Source organism: Neodiprion virginianus, chromosome 6, assembly GCF_021901495.1.
Source record: "Neodiprion virginianus isolate iyNeoVirg1 chromosome 6, iyNeoVirg1.1, whole genome shotgun sequence".
NCBI classification, from domain to species: domain Eukaryota; kingdom Metazoa; phylum Arthropoda; class Insecta; order Hymenoptera; family Diprionidae; genus Neodiprion; species Neodiprion virginianus.
Window position 1 is genome coordinate 21,569,700 of NC_060882.1, and position 19,571 is coordinate 21,589,270.

The following is a 19,571-nucleotide window of genomic DNA, read 5'->3' on the forward strand; positions in this document are numbered from 1 at the left end:
ATCCGATAATCCATAATCGACAGAGTGAAACTACGACGAAACGTCGGAATAACTATTGACGTCAAGATAGGACGGTAATGAGTGATCAATGAGAAAAAGTCAATTCAATTTTAACAATTCCTGCGGAAAAATGTTGAACGGTGGGCATTTATATAGATAACGGAAAAAAAAACTTTGTATATAAATGGTTGAAATACTTATTTTCCTATTATAATGCGTATGTATGTGTGTGTATATATATGTATATGTATGTATGTAGCTATACATATTAATATATTATAGTCGTAAAACTTTAATACCATAGCATTTCCGCGTAAAAACAGCGGCCACCACTCAAATCATGGTAATTATATGTACTATATATGTATAATATATTATCCTACGCTACGCGTAATCTTTCATTAATTATTTAATTCATTAGTTAGGTAATTAATTGTTGTTACTGTTGTTATTAATAATATTATCATCATCGTTATTTTCCTTAGTTAATTACAAATGTAACGTTATAGTGTTAAAGGGATTTTTTGCTATTTTTCTTCATAGTTTTAACGGTTTCTTTTGGTAAAAAGTAGTCGACGATATTAGATTATATTTTCACTTAAATTCAGGCATAAGCTGCCGCCATCTTCTCTACGATATTAATCATTTTATTATACATGTATGTACGCACGTACGTACGCAAGTCTAACTGTTAATAATGACAAATATACGAAGTAAGAAAAAATGACAAGGCTAAAGAGAATAGAGTTTGTGTATGTATGTATAATATGTAAGTATTTAGTTAAGTCTATATTAAATTTAAGGTTTAGTCGTAAGTTTAGGTAGAGTTTTTTTTTTTTTTTTTGTTTTCCTTTTTTTAATTTTCTTCTTTATTCACCTTCCTATCTTATATCTTTATACATATCTCGGCTTTCCTTGCATCCCTTACCCCCAATTATATACATCCACATAACACTATCGTTGCATTTCAAGTACGCCGTAATATCCGACGGTGTTTCGTCGCTGTTAGCGACAGAGCGCATCCTCAAGATCGACGTGACGCCGCCACTGGTCTACGAATAAGTATATGCACTATACATATGCATGTAAAAGCGTGCGTGCGTGCGTCCCTTTGTACATAGGTAAATACACGGAGTTTACATACAAATTCGCCTATCGATACATGCAACATAAATCAGCTTCGACGCACCTACTCCTATATTATACATATATATATATATATATATATATATATATATATATATACATAAACACGTGCATGCATGTATACGTATACATACATGTATACATATTTACGTACATACGTGTGTACGCATGTATGGGTCCACCTACGTATAGCTGCATATCCTGTCGCCCAAGTAGCGGCCACAGGCGGTGTTCTAGTCGATCGGAGAATCAGCCCTCGAATTCAATCACGAAACCCCGTTGTGTTCGCCTTTGTGCGTACGCCTCTGAAACGGCTGACCTGTCCGGTAGGCTTCCACTTAATGCTAGCAGACGTCGTTCTTAGCGCGTGCGAGAGCTGATTTATGCGACGCACATCGTACGCCTTTGCCATATAAATTCGTTTTTTCTCTCCCTATTGAAGTTCCGCTTTTATTCATTTTCTTTTTCTCTTTTTTCCTCCCCATTTTTCAACCCTCCTTCGTTGTTGTTGCCGTTTACGGTAACTTATAATACTCTTGTACATGTCTCTCTTGAACGTGCGCTCCGATCAGCTACTGTAACAGATTTACAAAGGGCAATTCTATTCCGAAACAATTGTTTCACACGTCGCAGTTTTTTTTTTCGTTTTTGTTTTTTTTTTTGCTAACTTCTACCCAGCGAAAACTGATATTTTTTCGATACATCTTTAATTTCTGATTCTGTATATGTTGTTCATACGTATAGGTGTGCTGACTATATTCTCATTTTATCACTGAATTTTCAATGAGAATCGGTGTAATTCCTACGAATTCATACCAGAAATTTAAAGGGCGTTAAAAAGCAATGAAATGAAAAAGAAAAAACGAGGTAGAAATTTTGCAGAGAAGAGTGATCACCGTGAGACTTGTTATATAGAACTGAGTCCGTGGGAGTTTCGGAGTGGAATTGCCCCTTAGCGAAAGCTTCGTTGACTGACAACGAGCGTTGAATGTTGATTGACAAGCCCATTAATTGTTTTCTCGTTATTTCTTTCACGGTTCTCCGCATGTCCGACCTTTTGTATACATATTATCGTACAATAATTCGTCTCTCTTTTCTTCACACCGTGTGCAGGCGTTTTTTGCAGGCCAGGGTTAAAATACATTATACTTATGACCCGTGATTTTTCCCTTTTCGAATAACTATTTTAAAATTATTAATACTATAACTGCACTCGAGTGACGAACTTCGCGCTTCATGAAACAGGCCTATTTATATATATGTACTATACATATATATATATATATATATATATATATATACATATGTATTATACGATATCATGCACCTCCTCGAGAAATTTCTCTGTATAAAAATAGTGTGCTGCGGTTGTCGTATCCAGTGTTGATGTGTGTGTGTGAGTGCGCGCGCGAAAGACTTGACAGAGAATTTATAGAAGGTTCATTTTGACAAACAATACAGCGTTTAGTCTTTTCTTGGTCCCGTTCCACGGTATCCCTCGCCTACGGGATCGCCGCGAAACTGATGCATTTTTTTTTTTGTATATTTCTTTATTTATTTATTTATTTGTTTATTCATTCGTTAATTTATTTATTTATTCTTTTTGCAAAAATTACGGACGTGACGACAGATAGAGAGAGAGAGAGAGAGAGAGAGGAAGAGGGAGGGAGGGGGAGAGAGAGAGAGAGAGAATGACTGTCGTGTCAACACGTGTGTGTACCTCGTTTCAACAGGTCGATTGTGAGGCGGCGTGTGAATAATTCGGGCGCATTTCATCCCGCAGCAGTTCGCAATTATATGTGTAGTTTATTATACATATACCTAGGTACCTACGTACCTACCACCTTTGCGTTTCGTCCGCGATTATTTCTTTCCAAGTTTCACAAGAGAGAACAGTTAGGAGATGGGTGTCGAGCTGAATGACGTTAATATTATTAACATTAAGTAAAAGTTTTGAGGCACGGTTGTCGGGCAGAAGGCAGTCCGCAGCAGGTGGAAGAATCCCTGCATTTCACGTTTAAACCCTGCGCCATTTCTCAAGAGTTGTTTAATCCTGTTTACAACACCGCCCTGATACCGGTAACAGGATTAACCGTACATTGCGAGGAGTACCAGGTCCCACAGCGAATCGTATACAACGCCATTTTCATCTCGTAGTATCTGCGACTTTGACCCTTTTTCAATACTCCAATTTATAACCTTCCTTACGGTAATGAAATACTCCCAAGATGCGTACATCGTCATACATCGCCACGTTCCGATCAGTTCACATATTACAGCTTATCAATGTAAACATGCTCGGCGAATTCGTTTACTCGAAAATTCAAGCATCGCAGACGATTTCAGGGCGAGGGCCACGGTTCCAGTGCAACCAAAGTTTTTGGTCCAAATCGTGTATTTGAAGAATTGCCACCGCAGATTAGCAATCAAATGTCTAGCTTGACCGGTCTGGAAGATGTTCTTTTTTTTTGTATCTTTTTTTCATTAGAAGATTCGAATCATTTATTTATAATATTTTAATTCGCATCACGTATGTATAATTATACCCTGAATTTGATATTATGGGAAAAAAAGAAAGAAAAAGAAAAAACACTTACACATACACTTTGATAATTTTTTTGAATATTTTGAGTTCAGTCTGCGTGTGTTTTTTCGTAAATTCAGTACATTATACATTTGCTGTGCTGATCCTATACTTTGAGGAATAACAAGCAATCTCTGTGAATCTGTGGTAAAAATTGTGAAAAGTTTTAGCGACTCAAAGAACCTACTGCATCGTTGGAGAAGTTTGAATTTTTAAACCGTCCCCCTGGCCCCGACGAATTCCTCTGTCGAAAAAGAGAAAGTAAAGAAACGAAGAATCAACCTTAAAGTCGATAATACCATCCCCGAAAGCGTCGAGTGTCTCGGCCGAGGGTTTCCTCGCATCCATACGAAAATTGTCCGGCTTATCTCGGGTGATCTCGGGCGGCAGAGGAACGCGAAGCGCATTGGACGAATATTGCCCGCTACTTTAGTAGGAGTGCTGCGGCTGCAGGGACGAGGCTCAGCTGGGCGCGGAAGGCCCCGGGCCCTGGTTGTTGTTCGCCCCGAGTCCGGTGGAGGACTGGGACGTGGTGGGCGCCGACGGCTGGTGAGCGACGGCGCCGTGGTGTCTGCCAGTTTCGGGTACGAGATGGGGGGTGCGGCTCGATATCGGCGGAAGAACCGGACTCGCCGGCCAGGGATGAAGCGAGGCGGTGCTCGGCGCCGACGGGACGCTCCTGGAGTGCGGCAGGAGCGGCGACGTGACGAGGTTGCCGAGGGGATGGTGCGCGGCGACGCCGGTGCTTCCTGGGACGCCGATGCCGAGGCCGCCGCCGCCGGAAGTGACGATCGCCGCGGTGTCCGGGTGAAGGAAGTTGCGTCGCTGCTCGAGACGCTCCGCGTGTTGAGCCAGGCTCCGGGTGAGCGCCTCCGGCAGCATTTCGACCTGCTCCTGGAGGGCGGTGAGCTTGTCCTCGAGGCTGACCAGCCGCTCCTCGAACGCGTCCTGCCGCGTGCTCATGTCCGAGACGATCTCGTAGACGGTATTCTGCGTCTGCGCAAAACCGGGAACTTGCGTCAATAACTTGTCTCTGGGTAGTCGAGGAACCGACCGACCCTTAGGGTCGCCGTGGGACCCGGCTCGGCTCGATTCGCACACCCAAGGTCAGATCGAGGGGATTAAACCTCCCGCCCAGATTTACGAGATGGGTTAAGATATCGGCTGTTTTTCCTCCCCCTGCCACTTGCCGTTATTCTTCTCCTTTTTACAAACCGAACCCTCACCGAGAGAGCGTCGCGTGACGGAACCCGAGCAACGACCCTAGAAACCCGTTTTAAACGCAAGCGTGACGTTGTTTTCTTTTCATTTTCGAAAAGCCCCGAAACACGTGGATCTTTAATGGTTACAGGATTCTTCAGGACGTACAACGTATAAATTAACCGTAACTCGGGTCTTTTTTACCAATTCCGAACGCACTCGTTTCCGCCTCGGGGATAAATTATTCCAGAGAAATTTTTTATTCTGAAAATTCAGACGCGATAATGTTTGGAATTAATATTTTCTCTCCCTTTACGCGGGTTCTACGAGTCGGAAATATTCGATCATCATCTCCGAAATTTACCTTTTATTGCCGCGAACACGTTTTTAGAAATAATTGCTATAATTTATCACGATACAATGGAGGAGGTATAATTTACGCACCTTGGCCATGTCCGTTATCGTGTTGGCGTTGTCCATTAATTTTCGTTGATCCATTTTTACTTTCCTTAGCCTGAAAAAAAGAAGAAAGGAAACAAACGCACGTGAGATAATGAGATATTCAAATTGCGCGATCACACCAGGGGATTGGCATTGGCATACATCGATTCCGTTTCTTGAGATAACAGAATTGAAATAGAATACGATTAATTACAATGTGGATGAAAAAACTCACGCGTATATCGCCAAAAGAAATTTTCGTTGATGCGTTCTGACGCGACCGGGATTGACTCGTTTCACCAGCCTCGTATGTTTGTAGATGAGCCAAGTTTCCCTGAGAACGTTGGCAGCTGCGTTCTTCAACTGAAAAAAGGCAGATAATCGCTTTTCAGAAAACGGGAAGACGTTAGCAATAAACGTTGAAAACTTATCGGCAACCGATGGTTCTTTTCGAATTTTGATAATTTGCCCGTAGCGTCTTGTCAGTCACTTCAAGCCAGTCTCGGCTCGATTATTTGGTAGGTGAATTTAAGCTTGAATTAAACCTCGGAGGGTGCGGGTTCAAAGCGGTTGAAGGTCGCGCACGTATAATTAATCAAATGATTACGTCGTCGTCGTCTTTGAGAACGGTGCGATACGTCAATTAATATTCTATTGTTTGAATTATCTACGTCCGTTAAGTGCCTACAAGCAATGTTTTGTCAGGAGTTAATCCTCCTCACGATCTAATCACTTATAGACGAGAAACGAGCCATCAGATAATTAGTATGAAGCGATGGTTACTGCGGAAGATTTACAGCTGCGAGCAGCGCGTCGGTGGGATAGGGAAAAATTAATAATTTAAACAAAAGCAGAACAGAGTGATCCCGGAGAATGAAAGAGGGACCGCTGCGGAGGTGCTGATATCAATATGCGAGAAGCCGACTCACCCTCTTTGTGAGCTGGGTATCCATCATAAAGTTGTGAACGTGTTTCTCGGCTCTAGTTAATTCTAGCTTCCTGGAGACGACCGCCACGAGAAGAGCAGTGCATCCGGCTCCCTGCAAGAAACGTTCAACGGTATTGAAGTAAAATTGAACCCACCAAACGTTTCCTCCCTCTATAATGTTGTGGAAAATTCAAAATCATTCGGAAAGGATACAGGGCTCCGGAAATGGGCAGAGACGGTATTGCAACGTATCACGATATTGGTTGGGCCAGAATTTACACGGGTCAGGGTTGTCTCCCGAGTGCCCGTGCGCGATAGTTGACTCGAACTTTGCCTCGGACGGGGTTGCTGAAGCGCATATTTGGGGTGGCGTTAAATTCTCGAGGAAGAACCGCGGTACTTTGCGCACATGTTGAGAATCCTTGGTGCAAGGGAGATGACGGTAAGCGAACGCCGATGCAAATGAGTTTTATCTCTGTTTCTGTTGAAGGCTTCGATTCAACCGTTCGTACCGAAGGGTGTCGGTAGAATTTAGCTGCTTTTATAAGACCTCGGGCGGGATGGTGGGAGGGGTGGTTTTGAATATCCGACATCGGGTGGCGCGGCTGCGCTCGTTATTGTAGTTCATACATCTTACCATCATCCCTGTCGAAACTGCGATTCCTCGGCCGCAGTAAGTGTTCGGCACGATGTCGCCGAACCCAACGCTCAGGAAGGTGATGGCGATGAGCCACATCGCGTTCAGGAGGTTTGCGTGCTCCTCGTCGTGAAACCTAGCAATCCATTCGTTTTACCATTCAATATCAGGGCGGGGTTTGGTTTCGAAGCCCGGTGTACGGAGAGCCCCAAAGAAGTTTAACTGATTACCGGAAGCCAACGTTTCATTACCCCATTGCAGTCTCCGCTACATTGTCAAGTTTAACGTGTCCGTTTCGCATTTTCAGAAACCCTGTTTCGCCGCGACGGTTAAAGGTGCGAATGTCCAGAGCTTCGCGGCAGCGATACGATGACAATTCTCAGTGATAAAATAAAAAAATTACCACTCGTGGCACTGAAGATTCTGTCTGGAATTTTACTTCCATTGCTACCATCGTTGGAGAAGAAAAACAAGATCTCTAATTCGCTCGTTGGTAAGCGTGACGGAAGACGGTACAGGTGCGTACAGATTTTCAGCGCTCTGTTGAATAAATCATGAATTTCGAAGATGAAACATGGGGTGATACTGACGGTTGTGAAATGTACGAGCAGTCGCCGAGATTCCCTACGAAAAAGGCGGACAAATTGAATCCTCGCTAACCGAGGATAAAAGACGCAGGGCAGATGTGACTGGCGACGAGTGCGGAAAGGTCCTTTTAATCACAGGCAGAACACTCGGAGATGAATGTCGACCGTCGAGACGGTGTTTTCACGTGTTTACGAACGGAGAATACCTTAATGCATTTCCATAGACACTTGTACGCAATCGGTATACCAGGGTGAACACATGTGGGCTGTTAAGTATTCATGGATAAACCACTTACCGCGAATCTCTCGTTGCGCATTGGCCAGAATAAACGTCTACAAGTCCACGACTGGCGCGGAAGAAACTCGTCATAAAGAGTCATTCTATGTATATACCAATACGTACCTCAAGTAAGAAATACAAAAGTCTCTTATATGTTCTCGACGTTGAGATGATCCGATATAACAGGAAACTAGTTTTCGGTGTATCGATAAAGTTCGTTCGAATTATGAGGGGGTCGGTACGAGTTTACTTCGCCGAGTCGGAAACACGATACTAATCCCGTGTCGTTGTGATTACTCGTACAAAAACTTCATTTCTCTTACTCCTCAACGATAATGTAAAATCAAAAGAGCGATCACGAGCAGTACTTCACGACAGTCATCCACCTCGCTATTTTCCCGAATTAGGTACGGCAATTAGATCCCAGACTAAGAGTTTCCTGCACAATCGAGGGTTCGACTCGACTGTTCGCCCTACAAACAGTACTCGGGAGAAATGTTTCGAAATTACGCTATCGCACGCGTCTTTCGTGGCAGTCGTGGCTTTCGCGCAAGGGTAGCGACGTCGGCGACCATGCGTGAGGGTCCTTGGTTCTCGCCTCTGCAGAGGCCCGAAGTTCTCCTTGTCGGAAGAGAAAGGACTTACCATCATGCCGCAGGTGAGAGTTATTCCTCGTCCTCCGTAGGTGCTGGGAACGATGTCGCCGTATCCGACGCAGAGAAAGGTGATCGCGATCAGCCACATGGAGTTGAGTAGATTTCCATGCTCCTCGTCGTGGAACCTGCAGGTGGATATAGAGGCCGGTGCACACACGACAACGCCACGACATCGACACGCCTTGATTGATATCTTTATTTCGTTCTCGTTATTTTCATTCCCTCGTCCGCACCGCCGTTTCTCCCCTTCGTCTCTCCGTCACCGTCTCCGTCTCTACTTCTCCTTCCCCCCCCCCCCTCTCCCTTCCCAATCAATTTTTACACCTCTCTACGCGTATGCTTTCGCCGATCCCCGATGCTCCCTGGTTTTTTTTTCTCTCGAATATCCGATCGACAACGACATCCCAGAACTTCGTCTCTCGCGGGAAAATTGCCTCCTACTGATTGATCAGACCACATGTAACCCAAATTCAAACGCATATGTCTGGTTCCCGAAAATCTGTTGAGTCCTATCGTTTTAATACGTGCATATTTTTTTTTTTACCTTGCCTCGATTTTTATTCGTATTCGAATTTGAGCAGGCGTCGTTTCGGACTGCATGATTTTAAAGTTAACTCTCACATACGGTATGCACATGTATACATGTACGTACTTCTTTGAATATGAATTCGGACCAATTATGTTGTACGGACGAGACGTGGAGGTTGGCCAGTCAATCTATGCCGATGGCCACCGCGTTACTTGTACAACGCCTACATTCATATTGAAATTGTCATTCAATTTACTTCATATTCAGCCTGGTTAAACGTTCAAGTCTCTCCAAACACACCGCGAGTCCTGTTTGTCCTACGTATGGAAATTATTATTGTAGATATAAATTATCATATATCGACTGGATGTATAACTGGACGTTATTGTTTAGCTGTGTACTGGATTTAAAACCTTACCGGTCAATGAATCTACAGACAAAAGTAACTATGCGCTGTGCTATACGTGCAGTGAATGATTTAGAGAGAATAGCTTTACATTGGACAGATTTTAATCTCGGATACAAGTCTTGGCCATGAATCGGGTGATTCAATTTATATTGGTATTCTAGAAACTTGAGTAGAGAGAGGGACGAATGATGTGAAAACCGCAGGTTCATTATTGCTTCGTGATAGTTGGTCCTAGGCCCCTCAAAAAGGACCCAGAAGACGAACAAAAGCTACATTAGATGAATTGATGTTACCGTACTTGAACGGGCAAAATCAACGCGACCTTGGCGGACTAGCTCATTGGGTTAATGGCGGACGTAATTTTACGCTCTGTCATTATTAGATGTTCGTTCAACCGAAGTTACTCCGTAGCAAAGTTAACTTATTTCGGTAATTCCCTTAATTTATCTGGTCATGTCCGCTCCTTTCGAAGCGTTCAAATTACCTGACATTGAAAATAAGTCGTTACCGCAATTGATAGGCTAAAATTTTTTTTTTTCTGTTTCCATTTTCCTAAAAAAAGTGACCCATCCGAAATCATCCTTGTTCCGATCTCCGTCCCAATTCATATCTGTCGGCTGCAATTCGTTTCCAAGTCTCGTATTTTAAAATTCGTATTACATTATACCGCGATTTTGTATTATTCGAATGATGAAGAATTACATGGATACAAGCTTAGTTTTGATTTATGTTCAGAATCCACGCTGCTCAAATTCTTCGGAAGCTCGCATTAAATGGCCGACATGCGATGTATTCATTTCAGATTTATACATGGCCTTGGTACGCATCCGAATGCATGTATATACGTATCTATGCGTATATACATATAGGTATGTATACATACAGAGAGAGAGAGAGAGAGAAGCTGTATCTAGACGGATCGAATTAATTATTTTTCACCCCAGACTGAACTGGCAGAGGTACGTGCGACCGGGAAAGTTCTTACATTTATTCACGAATGATCGTCTGCGGCGGTTAATTTCCATCAATTACATAATTCACGAAGAGTTGATACCACGCACAGGGATGACCAATTATTCGAAACGGAAAATTGCGACGTGATCTGACTTTAAAAATTAAAAAAAAAAAAGAAAGCGAATGAGAAACTTCCCTAATGCAGTTTACATATCCGACTTCTCATCGGTTCGTTTAAGCTTGACACTCCTCGAGTCGGTTCGGATCAAAGTCAGCAAAACGGAGATCGGTGATCGGAGAAAATGTCGAAAGATTGGAGAAGCGTGGATTGCAGTCGGTACTTATATTGGCTGGCGATAACGCGGGCTTTACGTTGCGGCGATGCAAGGCTTGCAACACATCGCGGTCACATCTGGTGGGATTTGCTGTCCGGTTAACGGTTACAGTAACGTTTATGGAGCGGATAACTCCCTCGATTTCTACGCTGATAACACCGCTCAAGCAACGTTCTTGCCTATCGCATGTCGGATAAATCCAGATCCGATCGACCAAGTGCAGCATTGCTACACTGCGTGATACAAACGTAATTCAAAGAGATAAATGGCAGTTTACTGTCCCGACTGTATTGAAAAATTCAGGGTTTCGGTGAGACTTGAAAAGTGTTTTTTTGAGAGTACTCGTGCCGAACCTTGATGCTGTTTCCTCAATTTGCGAGATTGAATTTCCTTCGCAAATTCGAGATCAGACAAGTGACGTGAGTTCATTAAAATCGAACTAGGGTTTGACAGGTTCCATCCACATATTTTTCTGCTTACAAAAAGCCTGCATAGCCTCGACGATCGATGAACGTGATTAAAACGGTCGTCACTTTTGCTTTTTTCCATTATTCGTCACACCGCGTTATCGCCGTACCAGATATGATGAGGTAATTTTATTCGTTTCAATTTTCGTTTTATTCTTCATCTATTTGTTATATTTTTCTTTCTCTATTTCGAATCTGAGAAATGTATTATCAATTGTATTTTAATCATTTCTTTCTTTCGTACCATCTCAATTGCAATAAAACAGAAGCGAGTAATTGATGTGCCAAGATAAAATTGCGGCGTCTAGTGGTATTGAAGAAATAAAGGGTATAAGTTGGTGAATAAGGTAAGTGAATTATAACCAAAGTCAACAGTCAAGATGCCACAAATTTACATATGTACATGTGTGCCGAAAATGAACGTGAAATAAGCGCATACAACATTCATGAACGAGTAAAATAGGGGATATGAAGAAAATTTAATATCGTCAGCGCTGTAATACGTCATATATCAGGTAAACAGACTCGCGATATATCAGAGGGCTGGAAATTTGAAATTTTTTTACCACCAAGCGCATCAATCTTGCGTTGATTGTAATAATCAGAGGATACAAAGTAGATTTTTATTCATACTTTAAATTGGCTTGCGAACGAGTACTTAAACTGATAATGTATATTGTAATTCAATTTTCAAAAATGACGAGACGGCTGTTCGAAACTCTTGGAACAGAATAAAAATGATAATTCAGACATCTCGGGCAACGTTTCGATGGGAATCAGGAATACGTGAAATGTTTAAGCGACAATTAGTTGGTTTCGACGATTGTACATTCAGTAGTATATGATGATAAACAGATCAGCGCAAGGCCAAGGGGACAGCGATACAACATTCACGATCTCGAACAAAATGGTACGTATAAATAAATAATCGACATCAATTAGATGCATTTCATCGTGTGCAATAAATTGGAAAATGAAGTGTATTACTTGTTTCTCTACGGTTTTGAACAGCTTGCGCGCAACGTGCCCAGGGTGTGTGTTTCTTTCCATTTAACCATCCTATTGTGAAATGGAAGGGGAAAGAAAATACGATAAAAATTTCTCAACACCCTCGTGCCCACGATTTTTATAGACGATATCAATTCTGGCCACCTGTGCCAGCATCTTATTGTTTTTCGAGATGGATCACTGACGTGATGGCAAAATCGTAAACGCAATGAACGGCCAAGTAGACCCTGGGTTAAAAGGTCGGGTTGCCGAGTGCGATTCGACAGTGTCTAACGGTTCCTAAAACCTGCGAGGAGTTCGCTGTTTGGGTATAGAGTTCGATGCACACATCTTGCAGGTGTATGCGAAATACTCGATTTTCGGCCAGTGGAACTTCGCCGCTGGTTCAACGATGCCCTGAAGTCTGAATCAGATGGAAGGATGAATTCGAGCTGTGTTCAAAAATAAATGAACGCGAAACAGGGACGGACCAAAACCTGATTAGAGAACATGCAAAACTCGTTTTTGTACTTTGTGAAGCCCTCGGAATGAAAAAAGTGTGACGTGTGTGCTGATGAAAAAGTTTGCAGTGCCGAATGGGTGTGTAGTAAATATTCAATAGCGGAACGTAGGTAGTAAAGACACGTCTTGCAGGGTGTTTGTCGATGTCGCGAATCGATTCGAGGAGAAACCCACGAAAATTTAATCGATACATTCATCCGAGACGAAACTTTTTCCTTTATTAGTTCCGGCTTTTCCGCTCACCCTCGTATAGCCAGTCTCAACTCTCCGCATTACGCTGTGAAAGGAAGAAATATTCTAAAGTGCCTGTGGACTCCTTCTATCCGTGGATTCTCGCTGGCAAGGCAAGCTTCACTTATTTTCTTTTCTTTTACATTCTTATTGTGCTTTTTGTAATTTCTTACATTCCGCTTCATTCCTTTACGGCTGAATTGTGTACGGGCCTCGTGAAATCGCAAATGCTTTATACGGTTTTACCCTGTAGGAAGCCAGAGGAATCAAAAAAAAAAAAAAAGACGAAATAAAAAGAGCTTAACGGAATCCGGAACGAAGCGGAAATTGTACCTAGTCAAAAAAAAAATCCGCACGCGCTCTCGTTCGTGTCAGATTTTACAACGCGCGTTTTCTCGATGAAATTATTCTGTCGCCACGACAGGTACTCATTTCTGGCGGGAGTAGAATCAAATGAAAAAAGTTTCAAGTAATATTGCGCCGTTCTGGTGAAAGTTTCATTAATTTTAGTTAATAAGACTGAAAAGAAAATGAACCTCGCTCCGTCCTTTGGCCCGACTTCGTCTTACCTCGTTTTAAAATCACCTCCACGCTTGATAATGACTTAACCTTCTCCGAGCACATCTTTGACCCTTCTCTTTAATATGATCAAATTGGTTTTGGCTAATTGAGAATTTGTCAAGCCTGAGGATCGAATTTCACCCTGAGGATGCGAAACTAAAAGATAAATGCGCACATTTTAAACGGAATTTCAAAAGGGGTAATGAAACACAATCGTTCCCCCTGCACAAAGCATTCATTGCGTCCATTCCTGATTGTGAGTGAGTGTTCTTAGCTTACGAGTAAAATATGTTGGCTAGCATTGGGGCTCTTCGTACACCGAGTAATTTTCAAAAGCTCAATCTGCAGGTACGGAGGAACATCAACATTGTAGGACCAATATATGCTGCAGGGGTAGCTCAAGGTACGTAGCTCTGTGTACAGCTGCGATACGATAATACAAGACAAAACAACATGGTGAAGTCAAAATAACACGTGGTAAAATAGCTTAACAAGTAATATTCAAATAGGAAATATCACAGGGCTAGAATATATTTTTACAAGTATATTTCGCATGCGAAATAAAAAAACCGCGATCGACTCCACTGGCGGGGAAAATGGGAAATGAAGCAAGACCCCACATTAATTTTCATGTGCTCATTTGCTGTTAAAAATGGGCATGAAAGTATTCGGGGAGAGCAAAATGAGGGTGGAAATGGAATGAGTAGATTTTCCCTGCGGTTGTAGTTCGCTGTCTGCAGTCAGACGCGAAACTAAGCGAAGAACGCCTTGATCGACGTTGCAAGCAGGAGTGCGTGATCGATCGATTAATTGAAATTTCGATCCATCGATCAATCGCACGACTCTAGTTGTAGCATATAAAGCGGTAGACGCGTTTTGCCGCGCAGCGAATTATTAACGCTCTAGTATTCTGCTATGAAATAAAAATGTTTTTGCCAACAAGTATTACACGACGTACAATAAATGCGACGCTTATTCCACCGTCATTTCGTTTTATATCATCTCGCTTTATGCCCGGCGAAAAAAGATCGATGTCTCATCCGGCTCCGGTCAAGATATTTCATACTCCAGTTATAGCTTCCGTGTAGTATGGATAATATACTATACCATCGTATATGATTGCTTGATTAAAGTTTTGCAGGGAAATTGATAGAACTCGCGTGTTATTTCGACTCCGAAACAGATAGAAATCCGGCTTTCGGAACTCGTGATATTTTTTTTCACAGGATACATGCACTATTATTCAGCTACACATCATGGGCGTACAGAAATTTTCATGTATATGTATATATAATATATATACATACGAGTCGCACAATTTACTAAGTAGACGGCGAAATATTGAATTTTCGCCTAAAATAATATTTGTATGCACGCGTCGATCCATGCGACATACAATTATTATTCAAGGCAAGGCTGTGTACGGATAAACACTCAATAGCATGTTGAGCAATTTTTTAACTCTGTCTATAACGGGCTTTCCGCCCAATGGTTGAACATGTATAATGCAGTCAATAGTGCAAATAATATATAAAACGTCCAAACACCTTTTACCGTGATGAATTTCGCAGCGTACACTTACGCTCATAATCTTCATGCATGATTGATAAGTGACGAGCAAGGATGTGAGAGGAAAGGACGAGATATGACCACCTCGAAAATCTGTGTCGCATACTAAATTATACATTTTCCCACTCGCAACTGTGGCGGTAATAATCTCGCGCGTTGCCTCCCTGAATTTAACGACCCATATACGTCGGCTACGTGTTACACTCTTTTGCGCGCATAAACCTGTATTCGAAACCGTATAATAATTCTCCACTTTAGTAGCGAAGTAAATCTAAAGGCAATGAACCGGATGCAAAAAGTAACGGAAGTTCTGACTGCAAAACTCCGACGCCTCCAGGTGCCGAGTCATTCCGGAACGTAAAACGCCGCAACGATTTCGCAACGTTGGTTAACTGCAATGACTACTTTTGCACTATTTTCACAAACCACGTCGCTGACAGTTGCGCGAAGACGCCGGGAAAGAAAACCGCAACAGTTTCACCGCGTTATCGTTCAAACTTTCGTCTCTCAAGTAGAGAGAGAGTTCGGAAGGTCGAGACTCTGAGATATAAGGCAGGTACGACGTTGCATTGCCGTGAGTAATGATTTCGTCTAACCCGAGTTCACATCGGTTCCACGCCCACCGAGTCTTGACAGTAAATTGATAACCATGGCTGGGTTCGAATCACCTTTGCCGATGCAAGGTAATCAGTTTCAAACAATGCCGTACATCCCGAAGACCATATTCTCTCGTATCACAGGTAAAACGCGCCTCTTCCCTGGTGGTCATTCCTTGAAAACACTTCATTAATTAGTGAGAGAGAGAGAGAGAGAGAGAGAGCAAATAGAAAAGGAGGAGCAACCCATTTCCGCTCCCATTTATAAAGGGTAATTCGGATCTCAAGAATTCCCTACGATTGGCTCCGTCCTTCGTTAAGGGTCCCTTCTCATAACTGTTCGTTCGAATAGGTATACAGATCGGCTGACATCGCGGGGAGGACATTTATCGAAGTATTAAATAGACATTGAGAATAGAGTTAAGGGGGGTGGTGGGTCGACGGTTCCGTGGGCAAAGATTACACGGAGATACTGGAACCTCGTCGCGCCCTCGTGTTCGAGCCCGAGTGACGCGGGCAGCGGTGTTGCCTCCGCGATAAGGGTCCGCACACATCCAGAGCACTCTGAGCTATCGAGGCAGCGATACACCGTACCTATGTACGTACTTGGTGCCCTGCAGGTACGTAATTCCACCGGTATTGTATTTCAACGTTCGAACGCGCTCGACACACAAATTCAGCAGCCGGTGTACCTGACAGTTTCTTAGTCGCGTAACTCGCTCGCACCGATCGGCGTTGTTGTGTCGTCAACAGACGCTTCGCAGTTGGTGTACCGAGGACGCGAGCGCGTTAATAACAAAGCTGTGTGCGTGTGTGTGTGTGTATGTGTGGGGCGTAAGCTCGCTGCTAGCTCGTACACTGCAGTTTCACGGAAACAAACAACCGGGTAAAGGACGCTTGGCACTTCCGTTATTGGATTCAATTAGCCCTCTGTGAGGTAGACACAACGGACGCAGACTTGCCTGGTGGCATTGTTCGCATCGCGCGACTGTGAAATGTTCTTCCAAGTTTCGACCGTGTCATCGCGGCGTCAAAGCAATATGGACACACCGCGTACGTGCAAATTGCAGCGTCATGCAGCTGAATAATGTTATTCCGAGCTTTTCAACTTGTGCGAGAGGTAATTATTGTAGTGAAAAGTTTTGTGCACGCTGTGTTTCGTGATGAGTTTCTTCCTCGTTTGAGGCGTCGCGTCGTGGCAGCGATCAGTGTCATCCAGAAGCGGTAGGTGATATCTCGTCACTTACGGGGGTCAAGAGGAGGTGCGGGCGGATGCTGTAAGGTGTTTTCCGTGCCCCAGGGTGGCTGGAGGTGACTGCCGGACAAGTAAGGTAGGTATGTACCTGTCTTCGTTATCGTCGATTAATCATTACGACCGAGCGAACGTTTCCGGAAAAACCGTTCCCGATGCGAGCTCGACGTGTGATAAGGTCGCTGAAGCTTTCCGTTATCGGGATCCCGCCACAGCCGAGAACTATCATTTTCATCCCCCACCCGTCCCTGCTCAAAATAAAAAAAAAAAAAAAAAAGGAGAAGTAAAAGAAACGAGGTGCAAAAAGGTCCGGCAATAGAAAAAAGGTGTAGGCTCGTTTTTATGGCCGTGAATCTATCCCGGACGCGAAAGGTTGGACCCGATAAAAATAACTAGGAATCGCGATTATCGGGGTAGGTAGTCGGGTTGACAGGATTATCGCAGTGAAAAAAGTTTCGGTCACGTTTGGCAATAAAATTCTTTATAACCATACTTTCTATGGGTTCGAATCGTTGTATGAACGATATGAATCAATAGTGAACAATGAACAACGCGGATAACTAGGCGCGTGTACCAGATTTGACACTCGATTCATCCCTAGTACGAGTACACCTACGCTTTCCGATAATCTTGTTCTGCGGATCAACAACACCCACGTGCGGCTACCTCTAATTAACCAGGGTCTTGTTCGCCGTTCGTATATTTTCCACGAGGCTCTCAGTGGTATCGTTTCGGAAGGTTAGGTAGCAGCATGATCCTCAGCTCGCGTTTCGGATAATGGCTTGTAGAAAATACGAACATTTCGAAGAATTGTGCTGTTAATTAAAGTATTCAGTATTGAAATTAGATTCGTTACGGTAATTGCCTCGTTTTTTGAAGTGCGAAAATATCAACAATAAACTGTCGCGAGGAGTCTGTCAAGTTTTGCGAAAGATTACGTTTTAAGAAACGGGCAAAGAATAGGATAATCATATTCCACTCATTTTTAATCACGTATCACAAAATGCCAGAACTCTATGATTACATTAATAGAACGTCAAAGTTGTTTGATTCATGTTTTTCGAACGCGCTGTCTGTTTTTTTCATACAAAATATGCTTTCATCGACGCTTGCATAAATGTGTTTGACTACGAGGAAAAAGTGTCACATGTCACGAATTTCGCATTATTGAATACTTGAACGTTGTAAACTGATCTTGACAAATTCGATTACTGAATCGCGTCCCACGAGACACGAAATCTGTGAAAAGTAGTGCTTGAAAAAATGATGAGATATTTTTTTTGTTCACCCACCACCACCCATGGAATCTGTTGTACCTATTCTAAGATTGAATCTCTTATAATCTCGACTCGAGGGAAAATTCCTAGCAGGAAAATTCCGTAAAGACATTCCAATTTAAAGTGATTCTTTGAGACTTCGTGAATGCCGTTAGATAGGTATTCAAATTGGACGAAAACAAAAAAAAAATTAAAAGAAACAAGGAAGAAACGTTATTTGCAGTGAACGTACATCAATTTTCTTCTCGCAAAGTTACGTCAGAGGCGTAAAAGCTCGTTGTTTCGCCTATTATGTTCACGGAGGGGGGAAACTAATGATCCGTTCTACGATGGTAGAATTTTTTGTTAGACGCGGAATTTACGGCGGTTTGACCGTAGGCAAAGAACAAGAGACCAGAAAGGGTGAAAGGTGAAAAAAGCACCGCTTACCCTTTTTCCCAATAGCAACAGCTAATACACCCGATGGTTCCGAGTTGAGCACTTGAAAGCCAACGTAGCTCTAACCTACCGCTTGCGCGGTGTGTCGGTTTAAAATTTTTTGCGAAAAACCATCCGGAAAATAAGAACCTCGCAACCCGGCGTCATATACCGTGAGAGTTTAAAAATTGCGGTACCGGAATGGCGACCTTGAGCGACCCTTGGGAACACGGATGGGTAGAAGCGTGGAATGCGCGAGCTGCTTTGCGGGGGGCAAAGCGCGGGGGTTTACGGAGGCGATAAATAATTCGGCACATACCTTTCGCACTGCCGCAGCGTCCACGAAGCGATTATCCATAGGGACACCATGAAGACCAGCAACACGGTCCCCGGGCAGATGGTCATCAGGGTCTTCAGAACAAACCTGGTGTTGAAATTGATCCGATTCAGGGCGCCTATGCTCCTCGACGAGGCATCGGTGAAGAGTTTCGAGTGCAGGAGCATCACCCGGCAGATTAGATAGAGCCTTAGGAACATCGGTAGCGACAGGGTGACGTCGTAGGGGACCCATTTCGAGCCTATGTCGCCGCCCTTGTTTGCCAGCTTGGTCGTCCACAGGAAGTAATACTCGCCAGGAATGGGGTGTATCGCGCAGATGATCAGCTCGATGGATATCTGGGAGATTCGTTGCCAGGTCATCGCGATTCGCCAGTCGTCCGCGCAGTTGTCGATCATGAATAACTGCGGAGGAACAATATAAGTCGGATACCGTGCGTGGCTATACTGTACGGCGTATAATGGTTCTTGGATAAAAATGGCCAATCAATCATCGCGCTTCCTCGCCTCCTGACGCCCCCTTCAAAACCATCTCGCAATTTTTTAAATCCTGGAATCTTGCCCAGGAGATATTTTCACCCTTAGAAACCGTGGACCGCGTGGGACGGTCGTCATTTGTTATCTCGGCCCCGTCATGTACTTGGGCCGAAGCGGTTTGAGGCTCCTTTTC

The 19,571-nt window shown here is 43.4% G+C and overlaps 1 protein-coding gene and 1 long non-coding RNA gene across 4 annotated transcripts in view; one reads left to right on the plus strand and one right to left on the minus strand.

Moving 5' to 3' along the window:
• Window positions 1-1,761: 1,761 nt before the first annotated feature.
• LOC124307886 (small conductance calcium-activated potassium channel protein) overlaps window positions 1,762-19,571 on the minus strand; it is a 155,171-nt gene continuing 137,361 nt past the window's right edge. For all 3 annotated transcript variants that reach the window (XM_046770044.1, XM_046770043.1, XM_046770045.1), the window contains 6 exons: window positions 18,885-19,306; window positions 6,937-7,072; window positions 6,301-6,411; window positions 5,607-5,734; window positions 5,375-5,444; window positions 1,762-4,726 (listed from right to left, as the gene is read on the minus strand). In XM_046770044.1, coding sequence (XP_046626000.1) covers window positions 4,193-4,726; window positions 5,375-5,444; window positions 5,607-5,734; window positions 6,301-6,411; window positions 6,937-7,072; window positions 18,885-19,306 — 1,401 coding nt within the window. In that variant the 3' untranslated portion in view covers window positions 1,762-4,192. The remainder of the gene's footprint in view (window positions 4,727-5,374; window positions 5,445-5,606; window positions 5,735-6,300; window positions 6,412-6,936; window positions 7,073-18,884; window positions 19,307-19,571) is intronic.
• The window catches only part of LOC124307892 (uncharacterized), a 159,237-nt gene continuing 156,016 nt past the window's right edge, over window positions 16,351-19,571 (plus strand). Inside the window, exon 1 of the long non-coding RNA XR_006908882.1 lies at window positions 16,351-16,950. This is a non-coding gene — a long non-coding RNA (uncharacterized LOC124307892). The remainder of the gene's footprint in view (window positions 16,951-19,571) is intronic.